This window comes from Hyperolius riggenbachi, chromosome 11 (assembly GCF_040937935.1).
Source record: "Hyperolius riggenbachi isolate aHypRig1 chromosome 11, aHypRig1.pri, whole genome shotgun sequence".
Taxonomy (NCBI): Eukaryota; Metazoa; Chordata; class Amphibia; order Anura; family Hyperoliidae; genus Hyperolius; species Hyperolius riggenbachi.
This window is the reverse complement of record NC_090656.1, coordinates 128,898,436-128,920,187: the sequence shown is the minus strand read 5'-3', so window position 1 is coordinate 128,920,187 and position 21,752 is coordinate 128,898,436. Positions and strand designations below refer to the sequence as shown.

The following is a 21,752-nucleotide window of genomic DNA, read 5'->3' as shown; positions in this document are numbered from 1 at the left end:
AGCTATATAGCTCAGAGCTCTCTAAAGCATCTTTGTATTTGGGCTCCAAGGAGCCCCATTGGTCCTTAGCAGACCAATGGGGTTCCTTCTGATTTGAAGGAACCCCATTGGTCTGCTAAGGACCAATGGGGCTCCTTGGAGCCCAAATACAAAGATGCTTTAGAGAGCTCTGAGCTATATAGCTCAGAGCTCTGTCGGGTGCAGGACGCTAAGTCCCGCCGGCTCTCGCTGCCCTCCCCGCCTCTCCCACATGTCACCTATATACATGCTGGCACCCATGGGTGCCAGCATGTATATAGGTGACAGGTGTGGGCGGAGTGGACGGCGGGAGCCGGCGGGGACTTAGCGTTAGTGTATGCGGCGGCCGGCGGGTGAGCGGCGAGTGACGTCTTGTGCGGTGGAGTTACAAAGTAACAAAGTTGTTACATTGTAACAACTTTGTTACATTGTAACTGATTAGTATATTTCCGAGGATATTGCGTGGGAACTGGCTTTTAAAGGGACAGGTAAGTATTAATGGTTAATTAAGAATATTAAAGGACTTTTTTCGTGGTTATGTTTTTTGTTCAATTAAAATACTTTTTCTATGTGTTTGTGTGTTTATTTACTTTTAACTCTTAAAGGAAATGGGTAAGGGGTACAAGTACCTCTATACTCATTTCGCCTGGGAGGGGGGGTGGGCATCTGGGGGACCCCTTTTTAAAGGGGACTCCCAGATGCCACCATGAACCCCCCCCCCCCAGGAAATCGCGGCCTCCACCTCCACCGCCCATCGGAGGTGGAGAAGAGCCCCTTGTCCTTGGATTGGACAAGGGCTTCCGAGACCCCCCAATCCATGGACCATGCGGGCTGGTATAGTCAGGGTGCGGAGCCCCATGCGGCCGGTGCTCCGCATTCTGGCTATCCCAGTCTGCATGGGGGACAAGGGGTTAAAGAGGTCTGGGAGGGGGGACCCCACGTCGTTTTTTTTTTATATTTCCCACACTCAGAACGAAGTAAGTAAAACTCTTCCCACTTGGGGGAATCTATGAAAATAATACAATATTGTTACCTGTGCAAAAAAAACTGACATTTTCCGCATTTAAAAGACATTTTTGCCCTTGAAACTTAAAAATCGATTTTCTCAAAAACTATAAGGTCTTTTTGAAAAATGTTTTTTTCCTCTTATTCCCACTGATCCCCTTAATATACCCTGTGAATTTGGTGTTCCTAAATTTTAAGTAGGCTTTGCTATTAACCGTTAAAGTCGGCGGGTTTTTAAATGTATATATTTTTCCTTTGAAACTTTAACATCGATTTTCTCAAAAACTATAAGGTCTTTTTGAAAAAAAAAATTTTCCTCTTATTCCTTCTGATCTCCTTAACATATTCTCCAAATTTGAGGCTCTAAGCACTTAAGGGGGCTTTGCTATTAACCCTTAACCTCCTTGGCGGTAATCCCGAGCTGAGCTCGGGGTATGCCGCCGGAGGTCGCCGCTCAGGCCCTGCTGGGCCGATTTCAATTCTGTAAAAAGCAGCACACGCAGCCGGCACTTTGCCAGCCGCGTGTGCTGCCCGATCGCCGCCGCTCCGCGGCGATCCGCCGCGTGCAGCGGCGAAAGAGGGTCCCCCCAGCCGCCCGAGCCCAGCGCAGCCGGAACAAACAGTTCCGGCCGGCGCTAGGGGCTGGATCGGGCGGCTCTGACGTCAGGACGTCGACTGACGTCCATGACGTCACTCCGCTCGTCGCCATGGCGACGAGGAAAGCGAAACAAGATAGGCCGCTCATTGCGGCCTATCTTGTTACTTTCGATTGCCGGAGGCGATCGAAAGTACGCTTCCGGAGCGCCCTCTAGTGGGCTTTCATGCAGCCAACTTTCAGTTGGCTGCATGAAATATTTTTTTTTTAATTTAAAAAAAACCCTCCCGCAGCCTCCCTGGCAAAATAAATAAACCGCCAGGGAGGTTAAAGTCGGCGGCTACCTAACATTGATCCATGCGTCAACTTTTCCGCTTGGCAGCATGACCTTACGCAATAATTGCTAGTAGGAATTTACGCGTAAGCCAATAACGTAACAACCTGAATTACGGTATTCTTACGCGTAATTGCGTAAGGGCTATGCCTAATTACAGACATGTACCGTAAATGAATGTCTACGCCGTCAGCGTAATTCCGTAATGCGTAATAGCGTAAAATTACGCGTAATGATCCGTAAGCGTAGTTTTTTCCATTACGCCCAGCACTGGGTAGATCTCCTTGGAGACCAGGAATGAGTGTGCACACAAATAACAATGGGACTACGGAGGATGCCGGAGAGGCAACAGAGATGGGAGTCCCATGACTACTATCCAATGGGAGAGGGTAGGAGAGGCAGGAGGCTTCCCACTGTGGATGAGGACAAAGCAAATTAATGAAAAATTCCCCAACAACCAATTGCTAGTGCTAGCCATTATGACCAGAAAACATGGCAGGCATGTGACTGTTTGTTATCATTTCAACTGTCTAATATTGGATATCTGTACAGGCAGGCCTTAATTTACTGTCTGCACATACTCTCTGCAAACGTACATTTTCCTGTATCATTATTATTATAAGGCGCATTTCACATTAGCCTAAAAAGTGGATAAGAATGGATCCAGTGTTAATCAATGGATCTGTTCACATTGCGCCGCTCAAACAGATCCGTTCGCAACATCCCGCTGAACGGACCGCAAGTTTGGGTCTGCTGCGATTTTTCCGGAACAACGGATGCGTCCCATTAAACTGAATGGAGGGTCACGTATGGAAAACTCAGACTTGTCTTACTGATCTGTGCCACAAATCCGTTTTTACACAGATCCCGTATTCCATTAACTGGGCCCAAACAAATCATCTTTCGTTTACCCAATTGGTAATAGTTATTATGCCATCAATACCAACATTCCTATATTGATATCTCAATCTTTTTTTCTTCTTTATACTAAATGAATGGTCAGGACTTACCGCTCTATGCAAGTAAAAAGCCTAAAGGACAGCTATCATAAAGACGGTAAAATGTAAAATATATGTAAATGTATACACATATGATTTTTTTTTTAGCGTAAAAAGCTCTATAAATTACTTTTTTTACTATGTTTCTGTTACTTAGGCTTGGTTTACACATAAATAAGTGCCCAGTCCTGTTCTGTCAGTTTTTGACAGTTGGAATCACTTTTGTATGTGTTTCTATGGCTGTGTTCACACATAAATTTGTGCATTTCCAGTCCAATCCTGTCCTGTCAGTTTTGTATTAGTTTTATATCAGTGTGTTCAACATAAAAGGTACACAATACCAATCCAGTCAGTTAAAACCTGATAGAAAGCAGATGCAAAACTGACAGGACAGTACTGGGTCGGAAAGGTAGGTAGTAAAGGTATGACTGAACTGACAGGTTTTAGTACTGGTACATTTCCTCGTAGAGGATTCTTAGCATTTCCTTGAGGATTGATTCATACTATCTGCGTTGCATAACGCATGCCTTATAATGAGTATGAACTGCAATGGAGATTCATTCAAAACCTGAATGTAGTAAGTTAGAAAAATGTGATCTGTTACATAGCAGAAGTGTGAACAGCCCCATAGAATTGTATGGGCAGTGAGTTGAACGCAACGGACGTAGTGTAAAGGGGCCCTGCTTCTTTAGCACTCACTGGAAAGATATCTACAGAGATACTAGCAGGCCTCCACACTGACTTTGAGAATCCCTTGTGAGGAGATAGACTGGTCCAAAACCTGTCAGATGTTTACTACTAACTATAAGTGATGGCAACATAGGACACAAAAATAATTTATAGTGCATTTTACTCTGGGGAAAATGTACATCTTAAATGCATGCATTTAGTGTATTTTAAATATTACTTTTTTTTTTTTTGCGATAGTGGTCCTGTAAATGCCCTTTATAACTTATGTTTCCATTAAACAGATACATTTTTGGTGATCTGATTTGCTTATACCATTTGATTGACAGGGGGTTATTTCACAAAAGATTGCTAGCTTATGGCACGACCGTGCTATGCAGTTAACACGCGAGGTGACGCGTGTTAATGTCTTAAAGTCTTACGCCCGCGCGACAACTAACGTTTGCGCACGATACTGTTTGCGAGCAAATGTTTGTTATCGCACGGGCGTAACACTGCGCACGCAAAGGTGCGCGCGTCACCTCGCAGGTTAACTGAATAGCATGGCCGTGTTATCAGTTAGCACTCTTTTGTGAATCAACCCCCAGATGTTTCCTTTACACTTTTAATTAACAGGTCAGTAAATATCAGGAGAATGAAGCAATGCTTTACCAATGTCTTGTGTGGGAGGTGACATCACACGATTTTTATTATCTCTGTAGGCTGGCTTGGGGGCTGTGCTGGGTGGGAGAATAGACTCTCTTTGATTTATCCTCTCCTGGTTAACTCTGCATTTCAAAAACAAACAGGTTTTTTTTATGGTCAGACAGATGATAGTTGCAAAAAAGTACATCCTGTACAAGGAAATATTTTTCAAATATGAAAACTCACTGGGCCTGATTCACAAAGCGGTGATAACTCAGTTATCACGCCTAAAAGACTTTAGGCGTGATAACCTTTGCACTGCTGAGTGAGCACCGTTTTGTGCTCTTTATCACGCGCAAAGTCCCGCGCGCAAAGTTTTGCGCGCGCAATCGCGCAACTCCGCGCGCAGCGCCTATAGGGTTTAATGGGCACATCGCGCGCACTGCACCATGCGCAGCACGATTGCACGTGCAAAACTTTGCGCACGGGAATTTTGCGCGAGTTTTATTTTATCACGCCTAAACTGAGTTTAGGTGTGATAAAGGGCTTTTCACAGGCGTGCAAACACTTTGCACCACTTTGTGAATCAGGCCTACTGAATACACATGACTATTATCTCATAGAACTAATCCATTTTATGGTCATTTTATGTATACATTAGGATAGACTGTAGAAATTCAGCAAACTGTACACTAATAAAACAGTGATTACAAATGTATATTTTCTGACACATAAAAGGCAAACTAAACACAAAAATAAAGATAGCAAATATAATAGCAATCAGGATGACAAATAAATATAAACAGTGCACAGAAGCAAATTACTGATCAGAATAGCTGTTTTATGTCCCATATTTGCTCAGAACTGTAGTACTACATGCTTCCTCTCCTCTATGGATCCAGCTGGTGGGCAGGTCAGTCAGGTGTGATCATGTGACACACATTATTGGAAGATCAATAGATTCCAGACTAGATTTCCCAAAATCCTTGCATTATAGTAGAAACTATGTGTTTACATGAGGTGGTTGGACTTCGTAGTTTGATAGACATAGATACGAACTGCAGGACTTCAACTTAAAGGAATACTATCGATTTAAACAACTTTTTTTTTAATACTCTATATTCGTGTACACATTACTACTAGTGCTAGGGGCACTTTATTTATTCACCCAGATCTCTCTTCCCTCTATCCCTGCTTAAAAATTTATTTCTCACACAGCTCACAAATATTTCACTGTGTCACTCACAGCATGCAGGAGACATGAGGAGAAATAGGCTGATCTGAGGTGGTAACAGGTAACTAAATGAGCTGTAATATTGCTGGAATGTAACTAGCTATAACACTAGTCTATGTTTACACTCAGACTGGTTGCCTGGCTGCCTGCTTGTGATGATGATTCACTCCAGGCTGCATCCACTTTACAAGCTGCTGAGAGGGGCAGACCACTGTTTACAATTAGCATTATTAGTATCTTTATCAGTCAAGAGAAGCAAAGATAATAAACACACATTGCTAGAATCTTCAACCCCCTACCACCATATCAATAAGATTTTTTCAGCAAGGTGATAATTTAACTATAAACTGAGGAGTTGATAGCAACTCCCCTGTGCAGAGACATGGTCTAGCCCTCTGGGAGCCCTCAGTATTAGATACATTTTGTATCTAAAACTGACTGAGGATTTTACAGCTAAGAGGAACAGCTGTGTGAGGAATTAAATCGCTCCTAGTACTTGTCCTAATGTGTGCTACAACATACAGCATTTAAAAATAAATGCATAGATCGATTGTATTCCTTTAAACAACAGGAAATGAAGAATTTTGCATGGACTCCTGAAGTGAGAGGGGCACCAAGGCTACTTTAAAGGACAACTGTAACGAGAGACAGATATGTAGGCTGCCATATTTATTTACTTTTAAACAATACCAGTTGCCTGGCAGTTGCTGGTCTGTTTGGCTGCAGTAGTGTCTGAATCACACCAGAAACAAGCATGCAGATAATCTTGTCAGATCTGACAATAACGTCAAAAACACCTGATCTGCTGCATACTTGTTCAGGGTCTATGGCAAAATGTATTAGAGGCAGAGGATCAGCAAGATAGCCAAGCAACTGTTATTGTTTAACCACTTCGCGTCCCTGGGGTTTTCCCCCTAAAAAAACAGAACAATTTTCTACATTTTACACTCCTCCCATTCGTTTGCCAATAACTTTATCACTACTTATCATACATAAATGATCTATACCTTGTTTATTCTGCCACCAATTAGGCTTTCTTTGGGTGGTACTTTTTGCTAAGAATTATATTATTTTCTATGCATTTTAAAGGGAACAAGGGGTAAAAAAATGAAAAAAGTCATTATTTCCCAGTTTTCAGCCATTATAGTTTGAAAATAAAAGTTGCTGCTGTAAGTTAAACCCACACATTTTACTTTTCCATTTGCCCTGGTTATTTTACCATTTACATTTCAATCCTAGTACAATGTATAATGACAATAAATTATTTGGAAATAAAATGCAATTTTTCATTTTGTGTCCGACTTTTATTTTAGTTATTTTTTTTCCTCCTTTATAATCTGATCCTCCCCCCAGTTAGCCAGATGTGCGCCTACATATTCCTCCCTCCCCCAGTTGGTCAGATGTGCCTTTGGATATCCCCCCCCCCAGCCAGGCCTTAGTACCCCTCCCCCCCCAGCTAGCCAGATGTATATATTTGGCTACTCACACCCCACTCCCCCCAAAGCTGGCTGGATGTGTCTATTCCCTCCCCCCCCAATAGCTAGGTGTGTGTGCCCCTTTACCCCCCCCCCCCCCTTGTTATTCCCATGTGTGTTGCTCTCCTTCCCTCCCCCCCCCAACAGCGCAGCGGTGTCTCTTTAATGATCCCCCCCCCCTCTCCATGCTGCGATCGGGCAGCATGGGGAATTACAAAGAAGATCTCTCACCTAATCTTGTTCCTGCGGCGGCGATCGGCTCCCCTCCGTTCAGTACCACTGACAGCCTCCATGTGCAGAGTGGATCGGGTCCTGGCTTGATGACGTCATTAAGCCGGGACCCGATCCATTCTGCACATAGAGGCTGTCAGCGGTACTGAATGGAGGGGAGCCGATCACCGCGCAGGAAGAAGATTAGGTGGGAAATCTTCTTTGTAATTCCCCATGCTGCCCGATCGCAGCATGGAGGAGGGGGGTGTCATTACGGGGGATCGGGCGTGGGGTGGGGGGATCGGACCCCCGGGAAGGCATCCAGGTTTAGTGTAGTTAGAGGGAGGGGGGTTGATGAGCCCAGGTGCGTGGTAGCACGCACGCTGTGCTCATTTAAAGGGGAAAACTTATATTCACGTCATGTGGCTTTCAGAAGCCACTTGCAATGACGTGAATATACTGTAGTTAGGACATGAATTGGTTAAAGGAGTCATCAGGGGAAAACAGGTAAAATAAGTGGTACTTACCGGGGGCTTCCTCCAGCTCCCAGGACGTCCCTCGCCGCAGCTCTGCCCGCAGCCGTTCGCCGCAGGTCCGTCCCGGTCCCCGCCGATGACGTCAGAGCGACTGTACTGCACCTGCGCGAGCGGCGCTGTCAATCATCGCCACGTGGGCCGGAGTGGACTGCGCAGCAGAATAGCCAGGCAACTGGTATTGCTTAAAAGAAAATAAATATGGCAGCCTCCACATACCTCTCACTACACTTGTCCTTTAAAACTGTATTAGCTTCATGGCATTTGCTTGAATGCAATGCTTGGTATTCCCACTCTTAATCATACAATGACTAACTGATAGCTCTATGTAATACATGGAAAAGTTGCTTCAGGATTATTTTGCGATGTTTCTAACAAGTCTGTGTAGAATATTAACCTTGGACTATGAGACACACTTAGTGTGCCTGAATTTTATAACTCTAATAACTGCTAAAGTCCTTTTCTAGAAATGATCTACCCAATAAGGGTGTAACACCATAATTTTAATAATCCTCTACCACACCTTGCAAGGATACCCTCACAAATCATAAACCCCCAGATCTTAGGTGGATGGATGTGCACTGCTGGTTGTGGTAAAGTGGCATAAATTCATAGGGCCCCTTGTATTCACCTACATAAACTCTACAGTGACCTTGATCAGGCAAACCTCTATGGCAGGCTTTCTCAACCAGGGTTCCCTGGAACCCCAGGGTTCCTTTAGTACTCTGCAGGAGTTCCTTGGCATTTACCCCATCGTGGGGGAAGTATCATAGAGCACATTATAATAGGTGGTACAAGAAGCACTAAATTGGGGTGTCAGGAGACAGTATAAAGAGTGGCAGTGTAATAGGGGGTAGTGAAATAAACAGACACACATATTTTTAAAGACCATGCCTCCTCCAAAATAAATGTAGGGTTTCCTCAAGATCAAAAAATTATTTGCAGGGGTTCCTTGAGATCCCAAAGTTATTTGCAGGGTTCCTCCAGGTTAAAAAGGTTGAGAAAGGCTGCTCTATGGAAATATATTCTTTGCACAGTGTGAAACTCTCTTTAATGAATTAAACCAAGGGCTTTAGGCCTGATTGGCGAGTATAACAGACAGAGGACAGAGCTAGTCACAGGATGGACACACAGGATGCCACAGGTGATAGCCCAGGTGGCCTGGTGTTTTGTTAGCAGATAAGTATTTAACAATCTAACATTTGTAAGTGCTCATTTTTAAAGAGAAAGTTTTACACTGTGACAAGTGCATGTTCGTACTGAGGTTTTTCTGGGTAGTGCTCTGAAGTTTACAGAAGTGAAGGGGTTATGACCATTTACAAAATGGAGGATGGATAATTTCATTGATCACAGTGGACAAACAGGATGCAGGAGAGGAGAAGGAGATTGAGTAGACTGCATGGGAGGTAAGTATGATGTGCGTTTGTTTATTTAGACTTTTTTAGTTCAGGTTTGCTTTAAGGATATGTGCAATTAAGTCATTTTGTATGTGTAGATGGCTGCTTTTAGTGAACACAGAATCATTTCACTTCAAATCTCCCTTGTAAAACATCCCCCCTGTGCAGCTCCTGGCTACATTGGCTATGGCTCTGGATCAGTCACACGTTGCTTTATATCTAGCCTTTATGTTTCACTTGCCTTAACATTAAAAAATAAATCATTTTATGTGGCTGAATCTCAGCTCTTCCTGTTAGATTAGGCCCCGTTCACACTTGCGGTTGTTTGCCAAACGGACCGGATGACCTGACCGGATCCGGACCGGATCCGGATCGGAACCGTACGGTTCTGATCCGGATCCGATCCGGTCAGGTTGCATCAGGTGTCCATCAGGATGCGATCCGGATCCGTTTGGCAAAAGTTACGTTAAAAACAAAAAAAATGTTGGGGTCTGGGAGGTCAGCAGAAGGGGGACCTGTGGAATCAGGCCCTCTGCTGTTTAGCACTCACCTCCACCTGCGACATGCTGCCAACATCTCCGGATCCGGATCCAGCTGTGCTGCTTCACTCCAAAATGCTTGCCCATGTGTCCCCATCCAATATCGCCGCAACAATCCCCATAGGAAGTGGGGTAGAACATCCGGATTTCTCAGCCAGTGTGTTGTGCGCTCTCCGGTTCCCATTGGTTTGTATTGGCCGGATGGTGCAGTCCGGCTCCGCCCCGGATACGGCTGCCGGAGGAGCCGGATGAAAAAATAGCGCATGTTGGAACGGAGGCCGGAGTCCGGATCCGGCCCGGATCCGGTCCGGCTCCGGTTCGGCAGAACGGACGCATGTGAACGGACGCATAGGCTTTCATTGCTATGCCGTGCGTCCGTTCCGTCCGTTCTGCAAGCGGTGCGGCTCCGGCACGGCGATTCCGGAGGGCCACCGCAAGTGTGAACCGGGCCTTAGCCAGCACCTATTCAGTAAGGAGACTGTGGGCAAGACTCCTTAATACTGCTACTGCCTATAGAGTACACTCTAGTGGCTGCAGCTCTGGGGCTTTGAGTCTGCCAGGAAAAAAGCATGATATAAATGTTTTGTGTCTTGTCTTATGTAGTCAGTGTTCTGCATTCATGGTGGCCACTAATGATCAAATATTATTTGTCCAATCTTACCAAATCTATGTGGTAGAGGGGTAAACTGAGTGAATATGATGAATGGATACTTAAGGCAGACCCTCATACTACATAGAAATGGTAAGATTGAACAAAAAAAGACTGGATCATTAGTGGGCACAATTACATTTATTTGGCGTCATCAGAATAAACCCAATCTCCTCAAATCCCTGTGGAACCGCACCGCTAGTGTGCTGGCTGGCCCAGCTGTCACTTCTCCCTTATTTATCATGCCTGTCATAGGTAGCTACACCCGCCGCCTCTCCATCATCAGGCACCTGTAGGCATATGTCTACAGTGCCTTATGGTAAATCCAGCACTTTTGGTAACCTCAGACTAGCATGATAAATTGATACTTGTAGGTATGTATGCATGCCTGCTGATTGGCCATCACTGTTCTGTTTTATCATGCAGTATTACTAATTACTAATAATACTCACTTTAGTGTCTGTAGTCTCATTTTGTTCCCATGTTTTATGTCTGCTAGGGCACTCTCAATATCTGCATGGACCATATCAGCCTGTGAAAATATAATATATATGTTAGAGAACCATTTCAATGTAATAGCAACACAACTGATATACAACTATAGATATACAACAATATACAACTGATTTACACACTAAGTGTAAACAGACTCAAAAACAGACATCTGTGAAGTCTCAGTATCCCGTAAAGAAATCTCAGGAATGAGGTGTGTTAGGCTCGCCTTGGCCTAGGATTCATTATGTTCACCTTAACTTGTGTACAGGTGCCAATATAATCCTCAGTGCAGAAGTCAGCACACTTATCAGTTACCTCTTCAGACATGTTGTCACCACTGTCCCACGCACGTGTCATGAAATAATTATTCAGAACATCGTCATGATGTGAACTCAGAGATGCAAGCTATCACTGGAATGCAATGACCACAATTAATTGACATAGTTGTTCCAGATAGATGTACCGTATCTTTCAGACCATAACACGTTCCTAGGTTTAGAGGACAAAAAAACGGGGGAAAAAAATATACTAAACCAGGTGCATCCATGGAACCCCCCCCCCCCCCAATTATTATCTACCTCTTGTATCCCCCCTTGTACATTTCGTGCACCCTCTGTATCCTCCTCTGTTCCGTGTCCTCTCCTGTCCCCCTGGATCCTCCCCTGTGTCATCCACTGTCCTCCTTATTCCCTCCAGTGTCATCCTCTGTTCCTCCTGTGTCATCCTCTTTGTCCTCAGTGTCCTTATCTATGACCTTCATCCTCCTCTGGCCCCCTCATCTGTCCCTGTGTCCTCCTCTGGCCCCCTCATCTGTCCCGTGTCCTTCTTTGTCACCCTGTGTCCTCTTCTTGCCCTCCATCTATCACCGTGTCCTCCCCTGGCCCCCTACTCTGTCCCCTGTGTCCTTCTCTGTCACTTCATCCTCCTCTGGCCCCATCTGTCGCCCTCTGTGCCCCCCACTGTCTCGCATCAACATAGTACCTCCAATGGGACTGTGAAAGCTGGGGCCGTCTGCCGTGGACAAGAAGTGCTGGGGTCTGTTAAGCTTCAAAGTCCACTGAGCGAATGAAGCCACAGGCCATTTGATGGATTAGATCCGACCAGCATTTGCTACACTAGGATTGCGGGCAGCAGCTGTAATGTCCCTCCTGTTGGCTCAATAGATCCATCCCCTGCTGCTGTGTTTGTTCATTTAGCACCACAGCTCGTTATTGCGGCCAATCACAGCACTCTTTTTGCTACTCAAGGAGTGCTGTGATTGGCTGCAATGATAGCTGTGCTCTTGCCCGCAGGATCATCGGCGCCAATGAACAAACAGAGCAGCAGGGGATGGATCTGATTCAGCCTACAGGAGGGACGTTCCAGCTGCCGCCCACAATCCTAGTGTAGTAAATGGTGACGGGATACCGGTAATCCATCAAATCACCTATGGCTTCAGTTGGGCTCAGGAACACTGAGGCTGCAGAGGATAGAGATTGATTGGCAGCAGACGCACGACTTCCATCGGGGCATGGAGGCTGCAGTGGGCAGAGGATGGAGCAAGACAGGGGCGAGGTTGATGGTTGATATGTTGATTTGTCGCTGGGAGTTACAAGTGTAGAAAGCTGGGCATTGAGTGCCTGATTGGCGACTGCCACCACCGTGACTTGCAGAGCACATTACATGCCAGCAGAGCACATTACATGCACGGAAGAGAGCTGGATGGCTGCCGTGATGAGGTTTGCAGACCGCAGCCAGCCCAGCGGTGCCCAGGATGTAAGAAACACTTTTTTTGGACCATAAGACGCAGGGACTTTTGGGGGAGAAAAAGTGCGCTTTATGGTCCGAAAAATACCGTATATTAGCCAAATTACCAATTTTTTTGCAGGAATCAAACTAGCACACCATAAACAGATACATCCTTCGAAGTTACCTGTGAAAACTGTAGAATAATTAGTAGTTCTATGGATGTAGGCTACTGGAGTCAGCTTTGCCCCAACTGCCTTACATCACAGAATACTTATTTTCCATAGTGTAGTGGGTGTGCGGCCTGCCTGCTCCTCTCTCTGCCTTCTCTCAGCACCAGCAAGACGAGAAGGGGGTGGTCAGCTCTGAGCTTAAAAGGGAAGTCTGAATGGTTCCCCAGTAAGCTGCTGCAAAACTACAATACCTCCTATGGGTAATTATGAAATGTGTGTATGTAGGTGGGCGGGGGGTTGGTGCCAGGAATTAGGAATTATTTTACTTTACAGTTTCCACCAGACACCAGGTTACATTTATTACGATAAACTATTGACTTTTGACACTGTGGCAACATAGATGGGGAGTCAGGAAGACACGGCAAGCAATGCACACAGATTTGCAATAGAATTCATGTTGAAATCTATTGAAAATCTGTGTACAGTGTGAGGAGAGATTTGATTAGATAGATCCCTCTCTGATCAGAAAATCTGATGACCACATCGACCAGTGTATTACCACCTTTAGCTTAAAAAAGTGTAACGTAGATGTGAACAGAGGCACCAATAGGATAAAAAAGGCTAAAAAGTTTAAAAATAGAGGATGCAGTGGTGGACTTACCTCCTCTTAGAAGACACAAAGCAGAGTTGGAAATGTAGCAACAACAAGGTATTTATTTAACATACACTCCAAGATGCACAACTCGTTTTGCAGGCATGACCCATTTTCATCAGGCAGGAGGGGTGGAGCATACAACATGTGCAGGTCTAGGACTAAGCCAAGTGCCTCTGTGAGATATAGAGGCAGAGACAGAGGTGCTTGGCTTAGTCCTAGACCTACACTTAATGTATGCTCCACCCCTACTGCCTGATGAAGCAGGGTCACGCCTGCAAAACGCATTGTGTATTTTGGAGTGTATGTTAAATAAATACCTTCTTGTTGATACATTGTCAACACTGCTTTGTGTCTACTGAGAGGAGGTAAGTTCACCTCCACCACTGCCTCCTCCATTTTTAAACTTTTTTGCCTTTTTTATCTTATTGGCACCTCTGTTCACGTCTACGTTATACTAGTCCACCCTTGGTGGAGGGGTGACACCCCTTTTTCTGATCTATGGAAAGCGACTTCTTATTCCTAAGTGGGGACAGGTGTAATCTCCCCACCTGCCTCTACAATGGTTGCCTGAGTGGTAACCCGTGTTTGTGAACATAGATATATCAATACTTCTACCCTTTAATTCCATTTATTACCAGTACATACTACACTATATCGGGCTCTCTGTGTCACTTTTTCTGTGTTTTATTACAAGCTTAAAAAAGTGGAGTGTTCTTTGTCTCCCTGTTCTTTGTTCATATACATTGTATAAATATTTTGATTTGCTGATGCACATTTGTTTTTACTGTTCATATTGAAAAACTTTCAATAAAAATAATTGAAAAAAGTGGACTGTTCTTTTAAGAAACATCTGTGTTCTGATTGTAAAACAATAAAGTTTCGCAACATTTTTATCATATTAGTATGATGATTACCAGAATCAGAGTTGACAGATTAGTACAAAAATATACTTTTATTGCATGTTAAATATGGAACGAGTCTATATAACTGTTACAAAAGCCAATAAATCACTGTTTTAAAACAGAAAGTATGTATTTAAAATTATTTCAAACTTCCCTTTTTTGGAATATTGTTTGCTTTAGTGTCACTTTAAACCACCAGCAAGCAAGAAAATACTCAAAATAATTTTGACAATACTTTTTCACCTACTTTTTGGTACTTTTTCAATTGCTTAGTGCAAAAGTTATTTTAAATAGAAGATGAAAAATGATCTCCTAGGAGAAAACTTGAATTGCATCGGGCCCACTGAGTCCAGCTCTTCCTCCTCACAAAGACCCTCCTGCATGGTTAATATATTGGTGGGATGGAGAAGAAGCAGCCTTGGTGTTTGAATCCCACCAACCCATATTAGCACAAGTAAGAAGACTGAGCAATGATGGTCCTCATTGCAGAGCCGGTGCTACAACTTAGGCAAGGGGGGCAATTGCCCCGGGGGCCAGAGTACATAGGGCCCTCCCCCAAACATCTGCCATTTAAAAATGGCGTGTGTGGTGCAGGTGGTAGAGGTGAAGCAGTAGGGAAAGGATGCAGGGCTCCCCTACCCCATATTCAGAGCCGTGCGCAGCGCTATGGAAGGGCCAAGGGTACAACTCACCTTTCAGCGTCGCCAGCAAGTTCAGAAAATCTTCTCCACGTTACGCAATACAGTGGGACTATCTCATAAATTCACATGCTGTTTGATTGTGTACCAGAGCTTAACAGCTCTCTACAAACTCAAAAGAAGTTCGCACATACTTGTACGTTTATGAAGAATGGGAGGACATTGGACTACTAGGACGTTTTAGGTGGCTGGTATAGTATGGTGGTGGTTAGATAGTGTACTGGTTAAGGGCTCTGCCTCTGACACAGGTGACCAGTGTTCAAATCTTGGCTCTTTTTGTTCAGTAATCCAGCACCTATTCAGTAAGGAGACCTTGGGCAAGACTCCCTAACACTGCTATTGCCTATAGAGCGCGTCCTGGGGGCTGCAGCCCCGGGGCTTTGAGTCCACCAGAAGAAAAGTGATATAAATGTTCTGTGTCTTATCTTATGCTGCATATATCGGTGCATCTCAGATAATAAGCCTGACTTTAAAGGTCACAGTAATCATACAGCACATTATGCTGGTTTAGTTGCATCTGCACTGATTTTAGGGGAACAAAATTACTCAGTAACAGAACGATAAGAGCCAAAACAGAAACAGATCTGTATAACGGCCACTTTTGTTCATGCCGAAAAGCTACAGTCCTATTTAAACAAAACAAACAAACACACACAGAACACTTAGGGCCTGTTCATACTTGCTGCGTTTGTAGAACGCGTATAAATTCAAAGAAACGCAAGTTGAAAAACGCATGCGTTTTTCTTGCGTTTGAATGCGTTTTCTATTGCGTTTTGCACAAACACGTGACCCAGGGGAAAAAAAAGAATTATGGGAACCGCAGAGGAAAACGGACGCTAAAAACGCAATAGTACGCGTTTTTGATACGCGCCCATAGACTTTCATTGCGTCCGTTTCTATGCGTATCGCACAGAACTGCGTGCAGCAATGCGGATGAGAAACGTATGCGTCTCATACGCATACATGTAAACTAGCCCATTCAAAAGCATTAGGAGCCGTTTCTATGCGTTTTTGGTACCAGTATGCGTTCCCTGAAAATGGCTAGGAACGCATATAGTCTGAACAGGCCCTTATATTGCGCTTTTCTCCTGGCGGACTCAAAGCGCCAGAGCTGCAGCCACTAGGACGCGCTCTATAGGCACTAGCAGTGTTAGGGAGACTTGCCCAAGGTCTGGTGCTGACTTAGTGAACAGCCAGAGCCGAGATTCGAACCCTGGTCTCCTGTGTCAGAGGCAGAGCCCTTAACCCATTCGCGTTCCGTCGTTTTCACATGAGAAATGTTCACCTCCCATTGATTAGCCTATAACTTTATCACTACTTATCACAATGAACTGATCTATATCTTGTTTTTTCCGCCACCAATTAGGCTTTCTTTGGGGGGTACATTTTGCTAAGAGTCACTTTACTGTAAATGCATTTTAACAGGAAGAATAAGAAAAAAATGGAAAAATTCATTATTTCTCAGTTTTCAGCCATTATAGTTTTAAAATAATACATGCCTCCATAATTAAAACTCACGTATTGTATTTGCCCATATGTCCCGGTTATTACACCGTTAAAATTATGTCCCTATCACAATGTATGGCGACAATATTTTATTTGGAAATAAAGGTGCATTTTTTCCATTTTGCATCTATCACTATTTACAAGTTTAAAATAAAAAAAATATAGAAATATTTCATCTTTACATTGATATTTAAAAAGTTTAGACCCTTAGGTAAATATTTACATGTTTTTTTTTATTGTAATGGTTTTTTTTTTTTTATAGTAAACATTTTATTTGGGTAGTTTTGGGAGGGTGGGAGGTAAACCATAGATTTATAATGTAAATGTGTGTTAATTTTTATTTTTTTTTACTTTCATTTGTAGTATTACTTGCCATGAGTTTGTTTACATGACGTCACTCTAAGCGTAACACACGCTTAGAGCGACGCATGGGGGAGGTGACAGCCAGAAAAAGCACAGCTTCCGAGAGAAGCTGTCGCTTTTTCATCGGAGGAGAGGAATCAGTGATCGGGCACCATAGCCCGATACATTGATTCCGTGGCTACCGAATCCGCGGCCGGGAGTGCGCGTGCACGCGCGCGATCGGCCGCGGGAGTGCGCGGTAGCGCGCATGGTTCCTGGACGTAGAATCTACGTCCAGGAACCAAAATAGGTTAACCATTACTCCATTCAGCCACTGCACTCCATTCAGCCACTGCGATAATAATAATTATTATTTAGATGGTGCCGATGTAATAATACTAGTGTACAAATAGATTGGCTAAAGCTGGACCAAGCTGACTTAACCTCCTTGGCGGTAACCCCGTGTGTGACACGGGTTAAGCCACCGGAGGGTGCCGCTCAGGCCCTGCTGGGCCGATTTCCATAATTTTTTTTTTGCTGGACGCAGCTAGCACTTTGCTAGCTGCGCCAGCACACTGATCGCCGCCGCCCCGCTCCCGATCGCCGCTATCCGTTGCGGCGCGCGCCCCCCCCCCCCAGACCCCGTGCGCTGCCTGGCCAATCAGTGCCAGGCAGCGCCGAGGGGTGGATTGGTCGCTGACGTCATCCCGCCCCGTCGCCATGGCGACGGGGGAAGCCCTCCAGGAAATCCCGTTCTTTGAACGGGATTTCCTGATCGGAGATCGCCGAAGGCGATCAAAGCGGGCGGGGGGATGCTATCATGTAGCGAGCCCTGGGCTCGCTACATGATTTAAAAAAAAAAAAAAAACTGCTGCGTTGCCTCCTGGCGGATTTTTTCATACCGCCAGGAGGGTTAAAGAGAACCCGAGGTGGATCTTCGGGGGGCAGATGGGACACAGAGGCATGTTCTCTGCATCCTGACTGCATGCCTCCTGCATGCCTCTGCATGCCTCTGTGTCCCCCCACCGCCAATTTCCCCCCACCGAGATTAGCGACAATGTTTGTTGCTAACTCAGAGGTAAACACAAGGGAGAGGAATTCCCTGTTCAAAACACCCACCAGGGGTGTTTCTACAGAGTTTCCTGAGTTGCCATTGGGCAGCTCTCTCTCCCCGGCCACTCCCCCTGCTGCTCCCCGCCTCCCTGCATGCTATGAGAGACACACTGTCTCTCAGTGCAGCGTTGTGACCTATAGGTCACGGAAGTAAAAGTGGGCCATTGTGGCCCAAGGGAGCGGCAAGGAGTGGCGGGTTTTGCGGCTACCTGATCCACTCAGCCCCGCGGATCAGGTAGCCTACTTTTTTTTTTCATTTTTTGAGCCCACCTCGGGCTCTCTTTAAAGGGCAACTATTGTGTAAAATGTAAAATACCTGTAAACATACAAATAAGAAGTGTGTTTCTTCCAGAGTAAAAAGAGCCATAAATGACTTTTTTCCTATGTTGCTGTCACTTACAGTGGTTAGTAGAAATCTGACAGAACCAACAGGTTTTTGACTAGTCCATCTCTTCATGGGGGATTCTCAGCAAGGCTTTTTATTCTTTATTCTTATAAAGACATTCCCTGAAAAGGATTTATACAATGATGCTGGCCAGCCTCCCTGCCTGCTGCACACTTTTTTGGCAGTTGGACGGAGAAACTGCCATTTGCTAACTGCTTTTGAGAATAAATAAAACCCTGAGAATCCCCCATGAGGAGAATGGGCTACTGCAAAACCTGTTGGTTCTGTCAGATTTCTACTACCTACTGTAAGTGACACCAACATAGGAGAAAAGTAATTTATGGCTCATTTTACTCTGGAAGAAACATTTCTTTTTCTTTATTTATTTAAGTATTTATATAGCGCCGACATATTACACAGCGCTGTACAGAGTATATTGTCTTGTCACTAACTGTCCCTCAGAGGCTCACAATCTAGTCCCTACCATAGTCATATGTATGTATCATGTAGTGCATGTATGGTCTAGGGCCAATTTTTTTGGAGGAAGCCAATTAACTTATCTGTATGATTTGGGGATGTGGGAGTAAACCGGAGTGCCCGGAGGAAACCCACGCAGACACGGGGAGAACATACAAACTCCTTGCAGATGTTGACCTGGCTGGGATTTGAACCGGGGACCCAGCGCTTGCAAGGCGAGAGCGCTAACCACTATGCCACCATACTTCTTATTTCTATGTGTTTACATGTATTTTAAATTTTATTTTTTGTGATAGTGGTTCTTTAACTGCATGGACTGTCGTCAGTCTGTCACATTAACACAATCAGTATTGTCTCTGTGCTGCCTGGATAACAGAACTTGGAGAACTCTGTTGAGCTTGGGAGAATCATGTGGTTTCATGCCAGGCTTCACATTGGACCATATACGAGTCAGGTTGATTGCTAAGGTGATACATTTATTTATGTCATTGTAGTATGTGTTTAGTTATGATACACTGAAAAAAGTATATACAAGGCGTACACATTTTGTACTACTCACCTCCATTTCACAGTTAAAGAAGTGAATGTCAGGTCTGGGCTGATCTGCCTCCTGACATACTATAAAGAGAATGTGAGGATAGCGAGGTGGTCCCTGTATACTCTGACAGTGCTGGACACTGGACAGGGGGAAATTCTCCAGTTCGTCCTGTCACAGAAAAAAAAGAACAATATAACTATGGTATGAAACGTTTTATTATTTTACATTCTGTCCTTCAAAATCAGTAATGTTTGACCTACTTTGCTATCTGTCATCATTGACTACAATCAGTGTAAACACAAACTATGTTTTTTAAAAGCAGTGTTCTCCCTAGGCTCTTTTAGCTGGGTGCTCCACCCGGCTAGTTTTTGTGAGCACTCGGCGCACATCGGCTCACCTCCTCCTCTGCTGTAAGCAGAATTGTGTAGAGAAAGGTCGGCCCTGCATTCCCTCATCTTGCCCCACCCGGCTACTTTTTCATGCCACCCGACTACTTTTTCATGCCACCCGGCTGGAAAAAAATTCAGGGGAGACCACTGTACAAGTATACTTGATCATCAAACCGAAAATCCTTCTGCAGTGAATCAATTTCTGATCAGAGAGTAATCGATCATTTGGGACCATTGGACAAAAACCTGTGTGTGTCATGTGGTCCTTATCCATTTTACTTGTATGTCCAGTTATATTTACTCTTTGTATAACATTTTGTTCTATTAATATTGTGTATTTGGATATCACTGACATTTCCTACAGTATCCAGAGCTGTGTTGCCAACAGCCCTTCAGATGAGCTCAAAATCTAATCTCTACCATAGTCATAGTCTAGTGTCCCTAAAAGACTAAAGGTGGCCACACACAATACAATAAAATGATCCGATTTTACCGCAATTCGATAAAAACAATAGTATCTCCCGAAAAGAAATTGAAAGCTTTTTTTTTCATTTGACTGAAAAATCCGATCGGATATCCCGTTTTTTTTCGATTTATATCGATTCGGAATGGCAGATATTTCTCTTCAATTTTTTTAAAAATTGTATGGTGTGTGTAGATTGTCAATTTATTAATATACACACCCTAGCAATTTTCTCAGTTTCCAATCAGTTTTATTATAATTGGGGAAAAATTGCACATAGTTGTGTGGTACATTAGTCAGATTTTTAAAAATGTAACAATCGGTCAGAAAAATGTATTGCAATTCTTAAATTGAAAAGATATTTAAAAAAATTGTATGGTGTGTGGCCACCTTAAGGCCTATTTGGCAGCATCCAATTAACTTATCAATGTGTTTTTGGGTGTAGGAGGAAGCTCGAGTACTCAGAAGAAGCCCAGGTAAAAACTACATGCATACTACCTGGATTTACATCTGGGATACTAGTACAAGGTGAGAGTACTAGCCAATATGGCAGCGCAGGCTATTTCCATGCTATGTGAATACAATATTACACTGTATAACATAATACCTGTGTGGCACAATCCAGAAGGCTGATGGAGTGGCTCATGACTTGGAGAATCATCTCCTGGGCCCAGATTTTGTCCTTTGATTCCAGAGTCACTAGTCGTTTGATGGCTTCATCCACTGTGCCCAGAGAATCACTTTTATCCATTGAAAACGTTGCCAAATGCTACAAGATGAAGAGAAGAACATAGTTAATAATGTTTGTTGCAATAAAGATTTCATAATGGAGTTTTGCCCAATTGTTGCACTGCTACAAAAGATAAGTGAGTTACGGTATGTCACCAGGTTAAAGAAATTACCAGCCTGATTCCCTTGAGACAAATATCTGCTTAAAGTATACCTGAACTGAAAACAAACTTATGACATAATTAATTGTATGTGTAGTACTAATGATAAATAGATCATTAGTAACAGAACAAATAATTTTTAAAGCAAACCTGTGAGAAACTTATCTAAGTAGTGGAGAGCCTGTAGATAGTCTAGAGACTTCCCAGATTCCCTTGAGCTTACTGCTACTGCTTGGGACCGTCTACTTCTTAATAGCCAACGCTTCTGTCCAAGTACTAGCTCCTTCATACTTGGCAGGTACAGTCCACTGTGCCCGGTGGGACATAGCTGGCTCAGGCATGGAGGAAAAAGCTGTGCACAAGTGGCTTCATTCTACTAAGCACACAGTATGAAGAAGCTAGTACTTGAATGTGACCACAAGAGTATATCCGACAAGCTCTGGTCAGAGGGACCCAGCGCTGTAATAAGCTTGGGGAGGATACATGGACTGTGACTGGGTCCACTATTGTTTAGGACATATCCACATATTGATCTCTACAAGTCCATGATTGTTATAGCTGCAGCCACTGCTCTGCGATTGGGATCGTAAACAGTACTGTATAGCAAGCCTATCTTTCAACCCCTGGATATATATGCTTTCTTCATCTTGCACCCAAAGTGTGCATTCCAACCACTTCATGTGCACTTTAGTTGTGGCTCACA

At 44.1% G+C, this 21,752-nt stretch overlaps 1 protein-coding gene across 3 annotated transcripts in view; it reads right to left on the bottom strand.

The window, feature by feature from the left end:
* LOC137538570 (epidermal growth factor receptor kinase substrate 8-like protein 2) overlaps nucleotides 1-21,752 on the bottom strand; it is a 246,829-nt gene that overhangs the window by 48,852 nt on the left and 176,225 nt on the right. For all 3 annotated transcript variants that reach the window (XM_068260822.1, XM_068260823.1, XM_068260824.1), the window contains 4 exons: nucleotides 20,767-20,928; nucleotides 19,329-19,475; nucleotides 10,751-10,830; nucleotides 4,289-4,404 (listed from right to left, as the gene is read on the bottom strand). In XM_068260822.1, coding sequence (XP_068116923.1) covers nucleotides 4,289-4,404; nucleotides 10,751-10,830; nucleotides 19,329-19,475; nucleotides 20,767-20,928 — 505 coding nt within the window. The remainder of the gene's footprint in view (nucleotides 1-4,288; nucleotides 4,405-10,750; nucleotides 10,831-19,328; nucleotides 19,476-20,766; nucleotides 20,929-21,752) is intronic.